This window comes from Colias eurytheme, chromosome 17, assembly GCF_061535395.1.
Source record: "Colias eurytheme isolate Ceu_HAF_F1 chromosome 17, ilColEury1 Martin Lab GWU primary, whole genome shotgun sequence".
Classification (NCBI taxonomy): domain Eukaryota; kingdom Metazoa; phylum Arthropoda; class Insecta; order Lepidoptera; family Pieridae; genus Colias; species Colias eurytheme.
Window position 1 is genome coordinate 5,696,911 of NC_142996.1, and position 15,638 is coordinate 5,712,548.

Genomic DNA, 15,638 nt, shown 5'->3' on the forward strand with positions numbered 1-15,638 from the left:
AATGGTAGATTAAACCAGATGACTGCGATATCCATAAGTTTTTATTTCCTGGTATAAAATATCGAGCTAAATAATAGTATGGATAAATTATATTTTGCATGGACGTGTACAACCGTTATGTTCTCTAAGGAAACAAAATCCAATTGGACAATTTTCCAATTGTATCTCAGGTCTAATTTTGGTCCTGTGGTAATTTGTCGTTTATAAGCGCTATTACGTCGTGTAAATCTTGATTGCATCTTTTAGATACAAGTTTTAATTCGCACTGTCAACAAATGATAAAGAATTTGAATAAATATTATATACTTAGTTAAACGGGTATCTTTTATATAAGTGCCTTTCCATATTATGGATAATAAAGTTTGATGATTGCAATAAAATAAATTGACCTTAAAATTCATCATTATTTTAAATTCAATTAAATCTGTCATTATAGCACATAAAATTCAATTCCTACTAATAAGGCTTAGGCTTATAACAAAAATTAAAAGGCATCCATATGTTCAAAGGTAAATATTATCTAAATATAAATAAATCGAAGGTAACATAGACAACAAAATCAATCAGCGTTTACTTCAGTTGTTTCTATCTTTCTTATTGTCATGTTATTGAATGTTGATCGGGAAGCGTATAATTCTAGTGTGTAAAATAAACAATCATGTGGTTTATATGTCGTTGTTTAGGTTGTTTCTATAGATTCATTTGTATATGGTACCTCTATCGGAAATATAGTTTACACTATTAATAGTTATTCATACTTTGAAAATAAAATATAGTTTATAATTTATCACTTATTGTAAATAGATGTTCAGTCTGGCATGTGATTTACTGAATTAAGAAAATAGGTCAAGGCTGGAATGAAAAACGATATCAGTATAAATAATTTATTTCACCACGTATAAAACATTCTTAAAATGTAGCATTGGTATTCCATAAATAAAATGAGTTTACGTACAGTTATATATATTTATATTGTCTTGACATACAATGCGTTATAAATATTAGCATATGATTTAAGTACGTTTGAACGAATTATTCTAAAATAATCCTAAAAACGAACACAACTAGCCTATCTATAAGATAGAAAAGAAAATGTGCAGGCATGCTAATACCGCATTGTTTATTTGTTTTGTACTAAGAAAGACTTAAAATCATAGTAAATATACAATAGATTCCTAATAAAATAATACTATATTATGTAAAATAATAATTTAATCGCCAGTCATCATCTCCATGAATTCTGTAAAGAAGAAAAAATATTTATTAGAAACGTTACTTATCATAAAGAAATTAAAATCATTGGTTCAAAAATTTAAAAATAATTATACTACCTATTAATGGTAGCTTAATTTAAATAGAGCTTTTATTAATTTAATTCCAAAGATTACAGCTTTGTGTATTTTTAAGTATTGTAGTAAGTAAGTATTGTAGTAGTATTGTAGCATATAAGTATTGTATAAATTGTTTTTCATTATGCACGTGTGAGGCTATGTGTCATTAAATAAACGTTTTTTCTTTATTTCTTTCTTTCTTTCTTTGTAAAGCTTCGCTATAAGAACTATAAAATCATCAATATCTTCAGAGAATCCAAAATCTATGTTATTAATTATTTACTTATTACTATTTATTTATTAAGAGAACTTTAAATGCCTTACCATCGAAGTCGACGGTTCCCGAACCATCAGTGTCAATTTCAGCAATGATGCCGTCTAAGTCAGAGCTGCTCAGTTTGTCGTCAAGAGCAGCCAAAATTTCCTTCAGGGTTGAAGTGGTGATGTAACCGTTGCCTTCACGGTCGTATAACCTTTAAGAGGGATGATTTATTTATTTGTTTTGCAATATAGAATCTTGGAGTACTTACACAGAATTCAAACTTATAGCCATAACATAATATAAGAATGAAAAAATCGGCTTTATCCAGGCAATTTCTTCCAGAACATGTAGGTAATGTGAATGAAATATCGCCTGTTTCTCGGGATTATTATTAAATCGATATTATGGAGATAATTTTAAAGGCCAATTCAATGAAAGTAACATGAAAATAATAGAGCTTTTAATGAAAAGTACTTTACCTTACAAACTCTATTCATGAAACTAATTTTATAGGGATATAGTGTATTTACATCAAATATTTACATCAAAATAAAATAAACTAATGCATTATAAATTAATCTGAATTGGAACTTATGCTATATGCAATAAAGTTGCATTTAATATTAATATCTCTCTTTATATTTACCTGAAAGCTTCTTTCAGTTCTTGTTGCATAGCTTCTGCGTCCTCTTCTTCAAGGAAGTGAGAGGCAATGTTACAGAATCCATCAAAGTTGATTTTGCCGGTAGCTAAATAAATAAAAATAAACATAAATAAAATAGAACAAACACGTGTCTGCAAATATAATAAAAAAGATTATGAAAGAATTAACAATTTTTAAAAAGCATTTTGCGTTATTTGATATTTCGTTTTATAGGATTTAATTGCTCTATAAATGAGAATTTTTTAAGGAATAGAAAATATCCCGCCTCGTGGCATTTTTTTTTATTTATATAAAAATCTCCTTTTCGATGTTTAAATATTAATTGATTAATTACTTTTTAATCATTTTAAACACCCAAAGCAATTGATGGACTTAATTATTAACTCAAATAATTTTCATAAGAAAACATAACAAAAAATAAGTAGAGCTGTTGAAGAAAACTAAAAAATAAAAATGAACATATCGCTTAGCGAGTAGTGACATGTTCCAAAGGAATCCTGAATAGACACGGTCCAGTTCAAAAATAGACTCATTAAAGCGTCGCTGAGTTAGATAAGTGAGATTTTAAAGCGCAGTAAAAATTCATACGCAGGAAATATTTAACACGTCTATTTTATGATAGTTATTAAAGGGTGACTATAAATTAAAAAAAAAATGCTAAAAAAGTCTGTCTAAATAACTTATTTAATTACTTAAAATAAATATTCCTTTTTCTTCAAAGAGTTTCTTTTCTTTGAACCATGTGTTCGTTTTTATCATCAATGACATTATTTTCCATTTATTTTGTAGGTCATTCTTGACTCTTGCTTTATAAAGTCAAATTTGCAGGAAGTCAGTTATATAAAAATGCAAGTCAGTTAATGTGGGTCAAGTGGCATTTCTAACGAGATCCTTCCGATCTACCATCCTTATAATTAGATATGATAGTTTGTTCTGGCTTAATAACTTACCATCTGGGTCATTCTCATCAATGAGTGCCTGCAGTTCAGCGTCATCAAAGAGCTGGCCCATAGTGTTCAGAATTGTGGAGATTTTCAGGACTTCAATGTATCCTGTCTTGCTTGTGTCGAACATCTGGAAGGCCTTGCGCAGCATGGCCATTTTCTGGTCATCGTCTGTGTCCTAAGGATTAATAATATAAAATTAAAGACCTGCTCTTGTAAAGTAAAATAAGTTAAGAATATGATTATCTAGATAACGAAAGAGTTAGATAAACTAGATAACAGTTAACTGCTATCTTTTGATTATAATGTTCATTAATGTCAATAATTTCTTTCGATAATCTTTTTTGAATTCAATCACATCGATCGTAAGTCAATTCCAGTAAGGCACTTCGAACACTTCAATCCACTGTCACTTTAAACACCATCCTTAAATTAATGCTCACCATTTTGTTTTAAAGATTTAACTGCCGTAACAAGAACCGAATCTGAGTGCGAGTGTTGTTACACTGAATTTTACATTCATCTGCCACCCTTATTTATAGACGATCGCCGAACTACTCGGGAATACGAAAATAAGTAAAAAAAAACTATCAGTGTCTTCATTCGCAGTCTTCTCGTGACGTTTAATTCGTCACTGGGAAACGTCACTCGATGAAAATAATGCAACCACAGGAAACGAGTTGTCATAATTTTTGTATAATTTATCGGCAATAGATTCTACTGGCGCCATGCCAGTGCACTAACCATTAACGATGGAACCACATTGTAAAGGTTATTTATCTAATTATCGAATTCGTACATTTATATGAGATTTATTTGATTGATTACTTTATAGCTCCATGGTTATCAATTTTTTTTTATTATGATTTTTTTTGTATAAACATAGAATTGCTGAGTTTAGCTACTCAACCTTTTATTTAGAAGTACCTATATTTTACTGACTGTATTATGCAAATTAATGACCATTAATTTAGTTTTAACTTCAAAGATACTCTCCTAAGTGGATACTTCAATCCTTGAATGATCGATGATGTAAAGATATTTTGGTAATAAACAGTTTAACACATCGCTATAACCTTGCACGTGAAATATTATTGATGCCGATGTTCTTGACTTGAGCTTAAACATTTCACAGACATCCGGACAAGCACTATTGTTATTTCCCAATTCATTGCAGGAAATGCCTTTAAATTTGAAGAATATCTGCTCCAATAAAAATATTTTCATTGTAACGTCACAACACAGACGTTAGAAAAAAGCGTGTGATTTCCAGAAATCGTTAACCTTTATTGCGTGTATTCAATTTATTTTTAATTCTCAACGTTGGATTGAATTTCTTTATTACAATTCAAATATATATTTTTGTTAACATAACGTTTTTCCAGTGTCATACAAGGATGTTCTTTAACTTATAATTAGAGTTTGTTTATAGCTCGTTAAAACAGTGATAATATTATGACAACAAACAAGAATGTGGCCGCGCTATAGACGCTTGCAAGTGTGTTATTAAAACATTGTAATTCATATCGGCATACCGCCGGCATGCCATGAACATTAAAGACGACATAAAATCTCATAATAGAACATAAAAGAAACAAATGCACGAGTGCCTGTGCGGATTCACATTATATTATCTACGTAATTAATTAACCTGCGAATCCGCGACAATAGCGCACGATATAATTTTAATGATCTCATTTACGGTTGCCAAAACGTCAAGAACATTGACACTAATGTGGAATCTGAAAATATATCAATTGTCGCTCTGGCAGATTAGGAAAACGAAGAAATGCGTCACGTTGTTCGGTAGCTCTCTCACTGGCGCGTGCAACGGGTTATACGGCGCCGCGTCCGCGCACATATAGATCGTCATTCGTCGGTGATCGGCTATAATTTTTGTGTGTTTGCGAGTTGCGGCAGACAATATGCGAAGCCCTCCACTGCGCCCACGTGCTCGACTCGCGAAACCGTAGTGACCTACTTTTTTGGCACGGTTCATAGATTTTTCCGATTGTTCTCCGTTGTATGTTATTCATCTCAAGTTTATTTGTGATTTTAGTGCTTAGAGTTATGCAAGACTCCTTGGTTATATTTGAAAGAAAAGAAAAGAAAGAAAGAAAAAAAGCTTTATTGCCAACAAAAAACTTAGACTATCTTAACTTAAAAGTAAACACAATATATTAGGCAATCGGAACAGACTCAGCCATGCTGTGGGCTAACACCCGAACAGCGCTGATTTTCAGTCTGCCCGCGTATTTTCCGAGATCCTACATTTACATAAATACTAATTATAAAATTAAAAAAAATTACATCCACAACTGTTCCTACCAATAACAGTAAAAATTTATAAATACGTCTACATATTGTACATATAATATATGCATATAAATATTATAAAATAAACAATATAGATATAGATATACTTACATAGATATTAAAAATAATTCAGATAGATAGATATGTGGGCAATGGGCATGTATGTGTATTTATTTATGAATGAAAAAAATATATATATATATATGTGTATGTATATGGATGGGAATATTTGTAATCAATAATTTGTTTTACCTGCGTGTTGATTCTGCTGTCTGTTTGTTCAAGAGTATCCTTTTGTATTTACACTTGAATGATACATAAGACATACTAAGCTTTAAGGGTGGTGGAAGGTCGTTCCAGATCTTTGAAGCAGAATACTTGAATCCACCCTTAAAACCTGACGTGTGGTGTTTCGGTATGATTAAGGCATTGTTGCTTCTACCTCGTGTATTTTTCGTATGGTACTCTTGAGTCCATGTTAGTTTTTTATAGAGGTAGACAGGAGCCCCCGTGTGCACCAGCTTATGTACCAGACCTGCTAAATGTAACTGCCTACGACCCGCCATCTTGAGGATTTTCTGGCTATTCAAGTAAGGTGTGATATGCGCACGCTTTGGTATGGCGAAACAGAAACGAGCGCATGCGTTCTGCACTCGCTGAATTGCTCGCTCGGTTTTGGCGTATAGGCGGGGGCCATAGACGGTATCGCAGTAATTAAGATGTGACAAAACTAATGATTCAGTCAGCATTACTTTAACGCTCTCTGATAGATCCTGCCTAAGACCATACAGTACTTTCAGTCTGTAGAAGGCATTTCTGATTGTGATGCTTATGTGATCCTCATATTTAAGCTGCCCATCCAAGATCAAACCGAGATTCCTAACCTTATCCACTCCAACTAATGGTGCATTATTAATTTTTATATTAAAATTAAGATTTTTTATTTTTTGAATTTGATTTTTTGTACCTAGGATTATGTATTTAGATTTGGACGCGTTAAGTACCAGGGCGTTTTGTTTAGACCATAACGACACTTGTTCTAAATCCTCGTTAATGTGGCGTTCTGTGATTGTAGAATTATTGGGATCTATAGGATAGTATAGCTGTGTATCGTCGGCATATAAGTGTACCTTACCGTGTTTAATGTGTTCAATGAGATCGGCAGTATACAACGTGAACAAAACCGGGCTGAGTATAGAGCCCTGAGGACAACCACGCGGAGTCGGTTCTGTTCTCGAGCATTTCAAACAGCCCTCATTTTCGGTAACGACAAACTGTTTCCTATCCGACAGATACGATTTGAACCAATCACAAGAATTTGAATTGACGCCGTAGTATTTTAATTTAGCTAACAAAAGTTCTTTATCGATGGAGTCAAACGCACGAGTGAAATCCAGTAAAATCATAATATTACCCATTCCGTTGTCACTATCTGATATGATGTCCCATTTGGGTTCGTGGTTGCATTTCGAGGATTCTACCTTCAACACTGATTTATTAAGTGTTACTAACGAATAAAACATTACCAACGGATATTTTTGTATTTATAGTTTTATTAATTGTATCGTGAAAACAATCTATAACTTTTATCAAAATATTGTATTGTTAAGTAATTTTTTGAGCAAATTTTGTCTTTTATTGTTAATTTTCCTTTTGCTGCATGGTTATGTGCAGTGGCTGTGTTTTCTATATGTGTTCTTTAAATAATTGTTCTAGACATCCTATTTTAACTGCATAATCCTTTTCTATCAAAATACTTTTGTAATGTTGAATATACCAAGCGTTTTATTTTATCTCCCGTTCAAAGTGGTTCAAATCAACACATCGATACGAATATAGTATAATCACTTCCTAACATTAACTAATACCAAAGATATGCGGAATACCTTGGCTCCTGAAACTATTTCTGATTTACACTCGCCACGATTGTGAGTTATAAGTTATTTATATCGATTCATTCGTTCATGTAACTGCTTGTGGGAGGCTATTAATTTGAAGAAGTTTTCGATTTGATTGTCTTACAATGATTTCAATGATATATTCTTCCTGTCTGTGCATTAAATTTTGCACACCATTTCGCTAGTGTTTTACGTATTTGCTTTTTATTGTGTGTGAAAAAGCTATGCTACACCAGACCTAAAAAAAAATGTTACATTTTTTAAGTAAGAAAAAGTAACATACGATTTAAAAATATAAGTAATGTTGTCTTCGTTCCATTAAACGCAAGTGATGCAGGTCTTCATGACTCACCATTTAAAAATGATTGCAATTAAAATATTAGAATCAAGGTGCCAAAATTATATACACCAAGACACCCACAAACATTACAATGTTGTCTATTTTTAATTTATTAATTACACCGTGTTGAAATGTTGAACACGACAGAAATTATAATAGACATTGATGTATAACACGTCGTGTTTATTGCAAGTGCAGTATGGAGTGGGATTTATGCAGTATTTGATCTGGCTGCTGCGATCTCCAACTAATTAAATTTATTAGCTGATGCGTAACAAACATATGAGTTTACCGGATATCTGAAGCATATTTGTGTGCATGTTAGATTCTGTCCTTTGAAAGCTGCATCTTTGCTATTTGGTGTTATTTACGCGTATGATATAATATGTAATGATAGAGATAGTTGACAAGTCCTTACGGAATAAAATACTAATGCACTAATGCTACTTAGACATATTTCTTCATTGGCTGCCTTGTTTTTTGAGGTTAACTATGACATTTGTATTTATATACTTGATGATAATATATGGGTTCGTTAAGAGTGTTTGTGTGGCTATTGAAAAACCATAAATCATTATGTCGATGAAGCGGAAAATATAACTTCATTTTGGCAAGTGTGTGCACGCTGAATGATGCGTAGGTGCCAAGACTCAATTATTTTATACTGTCTGTCCTTATGGCTATATTACATCTTGACATTGAGTAGTAATTGTCATGCGCAATTTAGTTTTGATTGGAGATTAATTATAGACTAATTATTATGATATGAAATTCCTTTAGAACGCGGCTAAATTTTTTTAGCTTTTCACTCTCGCTATAGAAATCTTAGATCGAAATAATGAAGTTTATTTTAGTGCAGCAACGTGGTATATTTATTTTGTAATACGAATTTATTTTATGAATAGAGAAAATATTTATCTTCTACAAATGAGTTCAGGTTATTTGAATAAATAAGTCTAAAACTTAATGTTATCAATTATCAGGTTCAGTCGAAGTCGCCATTAACAAACAGTTTACTACTTCTATTAAAGTTCAAATAAACCTTTAAAATTAAGTGAGTCATTAATACGAGATCAGTTTATCATCATCATATTCTATACAGTAAAGCAAGTACAATATATACCAAATTATGATTAAAATCGTTTGAAATTATTGAAGCTGAAGTCGACGTAAACTGGAGCAAAGTGTAAACTTAACGTATAGCCGAAGGGATAGCGCCATATAAAATGATCTATAATAAGAGAGCCTTGTAAACGGCTGTAAAAATACTTCTGTTTCTGTTCTAGCCGTTGTCACAGTAGTGAACGATGGTTTTTAAATTTTCCGTGATGAAAATAGGGAAAGCGTAATATCTTTGTAAAATATTTGGCTAAGTTCCAGAAGTTCTGATAGAAAATCGCGTGAAATAGCAATAATGTGCATATGTTTGTCTGCATTTGTGTTCGTTTTAATGGGTTTTAAAAATCAATATATTTCCGAACGTTGTTTTAGAATGTGAACTCGGATCGCTCTTCCGTCTAATTAGATTTCATTGATAATTGTTTCATTGAGAAGTGATTTGGCTGCAGTCGTGGTGCCAAGTTGATGGCAGAAGGTTCAAAGGAAATACTTTATTCGAAGGTCTAGCACCGATCATCGTGAATATGCGAATATGAGTGTAAATAAATTATATTATATCATATTTATGTAGAAAATTTACTATTACTCAGTAAATTTTTGGGCTCTACAATTTAAGAACGCTAAAGTAGTCAAAGTATTTAGAGAATTTTTGATTCTATATCCATTTAATATGTTTCTAGATTGAAAGCTTTTGTGCGTATTATTTTTGTTTATAATTGTATTAAAATATGTAACTGATTATACGTAAGTAAAAACACGCTAAAGAATATGATTAAAAATTTATTGTCAAAAATTTTAACATTTTATAATATTAACAACTATATAAATAATTAAACTTACACTTAATATTTTTAACTTTATTCGTATACCTTTTCAATGCTCGAATCATCGAATGTGAATTGTGGTGGTTTTAAAATGATATTAAAAATGGTTGGATAACGTTTCTTTGTTGATTGCAATAATCTTTTTGGTTCAACAGTAACATCGATATCTTTTTCAATAACTGTGTCCACGCCATCTTTTTCCTTAAATTCTTTCACTTGATCTTTAACAATTTTGTGAAATTTGTTTAGATTTTCGTAATCTTTTATTACATTATATTCAAAATCGTCGCCTTTATCATCTTTGAAAGTAACTACTTTACTAATTTCGACATCTTTTCTCGTATCAGTTTTGTCATCCTTTTTAGAAACTATTGGATCGCGACCATCAGCTTCAAAATCATATTTTTTACTGAACAAACCTTTGCTTGATTTATAATCACTCTGGTCTTTCTTCATAGTAAATTCCGATTTCGACGCTAAAGCCAAACGATTGGTTTTTATCACATCGGTTTTATCTGCTTCGTCAAACTTCATTTGATCGTTTACAGATTCTTCTTTTTTTCCATACTGTCCTTTGCGAGATTTATAATCGGTTTGATCTTTCTTCATAGTGAACTCGGGTCGTGCTACTAAAGCTAATGGATCAGTTACAATTTCTTTTTCTTGGTAATTGGCATTTTGCCATTTTTGTTCACCACCATAATTACTACCATCACGTCCATATGTTGAAGGCTTGCTATCAATCTTATTTGTTATAATGATATCTTTCACCAACGCATTGGGAAGATTAAATATTTCTTGGATTTCGATATCTAGGTCTAACGGATAGCCTGGAGATAAAATTGCGTCATAGTTTAATTCAATATTTGTTTTAGAACCTCCTTGAACTGCCTTAACGTAAGGAGCGACGATAACAAATATTTGGAACGATAAACCATCTGTACTACCTTTCGGCAGTATTAGTCGCGTCGGAAATCCAATTTGGGAATTCACTGATTTCAGTGATAAGGCATCTACTCCAAACTCAGAATCCACAACCCCTTTCCGAATTGTATCTAATGGAGTAAAATCTTCAGATATGTTATTGATTTCGTCTGATGTTCTTGTTATGATATTACTTCCCTTCTTTAAGTTCACTTCAAAACTATCAATTAACAAAAATAATTTTCTCTTTTCAGCGATATCTCCGGGCATAACTTTCGGGCCCAAATAAACTTTTACTAGTCCTTTTTGAACTACTAATGACGAAACATTAACTTTGATAGCAAATGGTTTATGATTTAGCCTCGTTTGGCTAAATTTAATCTGGAAATTAGGGTCTTTGTCGCCGTATTTCAATGCATCAGTTACATCGAATTCATAATTGTCGAATGAAGTAATCATTTTTTTCACATCAATATTAGTTACTTGTACACCTGGGAAGTAGAGCTGATTCTTACTATAACATGGCAATACTTTCAGAGCGTTGTTAACAAGATCAACCATTTTCTTATTAATCTTCCAGAAAATTGGATCTCTTATTATTGTCATGTAATGGCTTAAAGCTGAAGGAGAGCTGAAATATTTAAAAGTATGGTATTAAATTTAAATACTAATGAAACACAGATAATACAGTATTGAAAAGGAATATCATCATAGTTACCTGTTTACTGCGGCATCATTGCTAACGGCTTGCATAGCTAAATTGAGGTAACTGTTGTTATTTGTAACTAAGATTTCCATTAAATTATTAAGAATTGCTGGTTTACTGTAACCGCCATCTCTCTGCAAGTATTTAAGCTTAATTATATAAAAATAAATTTAGGAACAATTAGAGTAGTAAACAATAAGCATTGTATAAAATAAAAATATAGTAATCAATGACATACCATGTGTGTAACTGTTGTAGCTATATTGTGCTCAATATTTTTCAATGAGGATATCAAGTCGATGTTTTTGACACCAGTTGAGGTTCTTGCACAGAACTCTTTTCCATTTGAATAAATAAGCACGGGATCGTAAGGAGTGACATCCATATCATCCCAGTCAATTCCTTCTAATTCGTATAATCCATTGGAATATCTTTCTAAATGATATCTAGTCATAAGTTGTTTCATAAAATGGTATATGTGTTCTCCGTATCTTGTACTACGTTGGAACTCAGTATCTACCCATGGTAAATATTTTAAATTCGTTAAGAAAAAGTATGAATTTAAACCAACGTCTTCGTGGAAATAGGCTAACTTTGATTCTTCTGTTTCTTCATAATCAGTGCAGGTGTAATTGGCGTCTATGATATAAGCATTACCATCTTCCCGAATGCCATCTATTGAAGAAACGTCTGCACCGCTCATAATTGATGACGCTTTAATGATAAAGTCCTTCCTTACGAAATAATTAGGTAGCAATTCATATGGTGCTGGGACTGACACTCTTTCTATATCTTTTCGAGTAACAAGAGCCATATAAATGGCATCAACGAACACTCCACAGTTAACGTTTTGCCGAACCCAACATGCCGCTTTGTAAAATGTATCAAAGTCTTTTGCGTAATATAGTACTTCGTAAATAGCACGCAACTCGTTAAAGTGATCTATGTTTGTTTCAGTAAATATTTCCCCTTTGGCAAGTAGACCTTTGCCTGATTTTATACTTTGTAAATTTTCTACAACATTCGCTTTCTGAAAAAGAAATATATGTTTAATTAAATTTATTTATTTATTTATTTATTACTCTATAATAAAACTAAACATGGGAAATGTTTAATTCCAAACTGATTGCCTGTAGAGTTAACGGAAGTTTAATTATAAATGTCGTTTAATGAATAATTTGCTAAAATTTATTTATTCGTTGAAAAAAATATATCTATACAGTAGAGCTACATGAATATAAATCTGACTGCAAGGACTCTGTTCGGGGCAAATTTATGGCCTGAAAGCTTTTAAAAATTAATAATGTAAAATTTAAATGCAAAAACATTAATAATACTTACCAAATAGTCTGATGCATCAAGATTAAACTCTTCACTTAATCTTTTAATTAATGGATTAGAACTGTCTTCGCAGACATTCTCAAATAATGGAAGCATTATCTTTTGTATATGAACCCATCCGAATGAAGCTGAAATAAAATAATTAATAAGTAAGATAATTTGAAGACATGAAGGACTTTTATAATTTGATTAATTTTGTAGACATTCCTAAATCATTATTTTATACACAAACATTTAAAATCCGGTCTATTCAAAATTTTTATGCATAATGCTTGTATGTATTAAAATATGAAGTGCAAAAATATTATGCAAACGAAACCAGACTGCTTAGCCTAATAAATACTGTTTCTAACAAATGTAGCATAATATTATAGAACTAACATACTATATGCATTTAAAAATCAAAGCTATGTATTGAAATAAGTTTGGAGAAACAAAGTTTTGACGAAATCATAATATCAAAAATTCTATCAATTATAAAAGAAAATTATTCAAAAAATTTAAATTAAACAATTTATAAATAACACTAATATTTAGAATTTCTTACCAATTTTAGGTCTTGCGGGTGTGACAGGGACTTTGATTAGAAATCCCACGGCACTAGCACAAATGCCTGCAAATAATAATACAGTTAGCGACTTCATTTTCAATCGAATACTGAATTCACTAACTTTCGATATCCCTTAAATACTTTCATAACTAAGCATAATATTCAATTAATTATTGATAAATAGTTGAATGTACTAATTACTGTATTACGACACAATGTTATATTGGAGACGAAGTTTATTCGGTCAATAATCCTGCTAAGAAAACAAAGGGTTCTGGATAATACTGCGGTATTTTTGTATTTAGGTATTAGGTAAAAATATGGCTATGATTCTTCATTTTCATGTTGTTGTTAGACTATTTGTTCAAGATGCTCAGTTGGATACATGTTTCATAGAAGGTAATATGTATAATGGCTTCATGTGCGAATTCACATGTGAAATATCTAGGTACCTCATGCCTGTATCGTGGTTGGTAATTATTATCATTACATTACTAGTTTTCCGCCCGCGGCTTCGCCCGCTTTGTCTAAAACATAATAAATTATATACTAAAAAATCCCTCTTAATCACTCTATCTATTAAAAAAAACCGCATCAAAATCGGTTGCGTAGTTTAAAAGATTTAAGCATACATAGAGGGACATAGCCCATAGGGACAGAGAAAGCAACTTTAAATATACTATGTAGTAATTTAAACTCATGAGTTGTGAAGGGTTAACTAGCTTTCTATAACCTAACTTCACATATTCACTGAATAGACGTACTTTTTTCTGAATCTAATTATTAATTCACATTTTGTTCCTATTTGCGTTTTTAACAGTGATCTATACGGGAAAGCGTAACATACAGTCAGCGATTATTACTTACTAGCGGTCCGCCCCGGCTTCGCCCGTGGTACATATTTCGCAATAAAAAGTAGCCTATGTTCTTTCTCAGGGTCTAAAGATTATCTGTGCCAAATTTCATCAAAATCGGTGATGTAGTTTATGCGTGAAAACCATACATACATACATACCTACATACATACAAACCTTTCCTCTTTATAATATTATTAAGTGTAGATTAGTAGATAGTAGCTAATGAATGTAAAAATGGTTTTCTCAATTTTCTATCTATCGCTAAAGTCATCCAGTCATATAATTAGTCACTAATTAATAAAAAGTTGCAGGAGGTCGAACTAACGCACATATAAACAAACTATTATCTCACATTTGATAATATTCGCAAACAAAATAATTAAAATGGTAAGTAGATATTTATTACTGTGAAGTTCAAATGTTATCTGAATGTATGTAATTGTTAAGAAATGAAACTTAGGAAAGTTTTATTCTTTTCCCTTAAATAGTTACCGAGCTGTTATAAAATTATGTGTAAAGTGATTTCTTCTAAGGTCTGGAAAATATGTTACCTATGTCTTATATTATAATTCCTAAGATTAGAAACAACATTATCAAGTTAGTTTTATAACACACGAAAAACGGAAAATACATAATAAAATTGCACCTCCATCTTCGACAAATTATGATATTCTATTATTATGGGTAGTGAAAGACAATTTTCATGGGAATGGGTACCAGCCACCAGGGTAGGTATAGGCACGTTTCATCATGGTAAGAACTAAGACTAGCCTCAAAAATAAAAATATCTTACAATCGCTTTGTCCATGACGTGAAACAAAGACAAACTCATGTAAAATATTATAGTAACGATTAATTATTGCTCTAATTGCTAAAAATTCTTTACTTATTACAATAACCTTTATCTATAATATAAAAATGTGTTGGTAAGCGCATAACTCGAGAACGGCTGAACCGATTTCGTTAATTCTTCTTTATAATATTCCTTGAAGTACGAGGATGATTCATAAGGAGAGAATACGTAAACATGTACGACGGGCGAAGCTGGGGCGGACCGCTAGTACACAATAAAAGTTTATGCTGAAAAGTATAATTTATACAAGCGCCATCTGTTAAAATATACGTAAACCGTTTCGTATTTCACAGGCATAGTAACATTACACCGGGATAAAATTATAATAATGCAAGCATAAATTCATAGATGGCGTTAGTATAATCACTTATAAAGAAATTACTTTTTCTGAAAAAACTGAGTTGATGCCTATGCCGATTTTGAGTCAATGTACTGATATTACAAAGTTGAAGAATGAAAATTTTTTATCAATCTAACTTTTGCTATCGTACACACAAATTGTGATACTTAATTGATATCAGCTAATAATAATCGAAGTAGGAACTAGGAAGAAGTTAGTAGATACCACAGACATAGATAGACTACGCAAGTACCGCGATCTGTATGAAAACCAAGCGTGTCATATTTTTTGTACTGACCTTGAAGCGTTATGACGTCACGAGCGCTTTTTAGTGATGGTAATTTCATTTTACGCTAAATCGATTAGGAC

The 15,638-nt window shown here is 31.6% G+C and overlaps 3 protein-coding genes across 3 annotated transcripts; all 3 read right to left on the reverse strand.

Moving 5' to 3' along the window:
• Positions 1-870: 870 nt before the first annotated feature.
• TpnC25D (Troponin C at 25D) lies at positions 871-3,750 on the reverse strand. Its single transcript, XM_090111344.1, has 5 exons — positions 3,645-3,750; positions 3,208-3,379; positions 2,240-2,342; positions 1,656-1,804; positions 871-1,240 (listed from the first exon to the last, which is right to left on the reverse strand). Exons 1-5 carry the CDS (start codon positions 3,645-3,647, stop codon positions 1,212-1,214), a joined length of 456 nt encoding a protein of 151 aa, XP_089967470.1. The 5' UTR covers positions 3,648-3,750; the 3' UTR covers positions 871-1,211.
• Positions 3,751-4,954: 1,204 nt separating this feature from the next.
• Positions 4,955-7,040, reverse strand: LOC149901256 (uncharacterized). The gene is made up of 3 exons (XM_090112005.1): positions 6,653-7,040; positions 5,846-6,415; positions 4,955-5,088 (listed from the first exon to the last, which is right to left on the reverse strand). The coding sequence occupies exons 1-3, from the start codon at positions 7,038-7,040 to the stop codon at positions 4,955-4,957; spliced, it is 1,092 nt and encodes a 363-aa protein (XP_089968131.1).
• Positions 7,041-9,731: 2,691 nt separating this feature from the next.
• On the reverse strand, positions 9,732-13,313 carry LOC149901257 (hexamerin 70b-like). The gene is made up of 5 exons (XM_090112006.1): positions 13,217-13,313; positions 12,670-12,797; positions 11,567-12,358; positions 11,341-11,462; positions 9,732-11,253 (listed from the first exon to the last, which is right to left on the reverse strand). The coding sequence occupies exons 1-5, from the start codon at positions 13,311-13,313 to the stop codon at positions 9,732-9,734; spliced, it is 2,661 nt and encodes an 886-aa protein (XP_089968132.1).
• Between the last annotated feature and the right edge of the window lie 2,325 nt (positions 13,314-15,638).

Bases quoted from the DNA above. Each gene is read 5' to 3' on its own strand.
- LOC149901257 (XM_090112006.1), bottom strand. From the start codon at position 13,313: ATGAAGTCGCTAACTGTATTATTATTTGCAGGCATTTGTGCTAGTGCC. The intron at 12,798-13,216 runs GTAAGAAATTCT...ATTTTATTTCAG, and splicing joins ACCCGCAAGACCTAAAATTG to CTTCATTCGGATGGGTTCAT. The intron at 11,254-11,340 runs GTAACTATGATG...TAAATATTTCAG, and splicing joins AATGATGCCGCAGTAAACAG to CTCTCCTTCAGCTTTAAGCC.
- TpnC25D (XM_090111344.1), bottom strand. The intron at 2,343-3,207 runs GTAAGTTATTAA...TTATTTATTTAG, and splicing joins TGATGAGAATGACCCAGATG to CTACCGGCAAAATCAACTTT. The intron at 1,241-1,655 runs GTAAGGCATTTA...TCTTCTTTACAG, and splicing joins GGGAACCGTCGACTTCGATG to AATTCATGGAGATGATGACT.
- LOC149901256 (XM_090112005.1), bottom strand. From the start codon at position 7,040: ATGTTTTATTCGTTAGTAACACTTAATAAATCAGTGTTGAAGGTAGAA. The intron at 6,416-6,652 runs GTAAGGTACACT...ATGCACCATTAG, and splicing joins CATTGAACACATTAAACACG to TTGGAGTGGATAAGGTTAGG. The intron at 5,089-5,845 runs GTATGTCTTATG...CAAAAATTATAG, and splicing joins TCCACCACCCTTAAAGCTTA to CCGATCACCGACGAATGACG.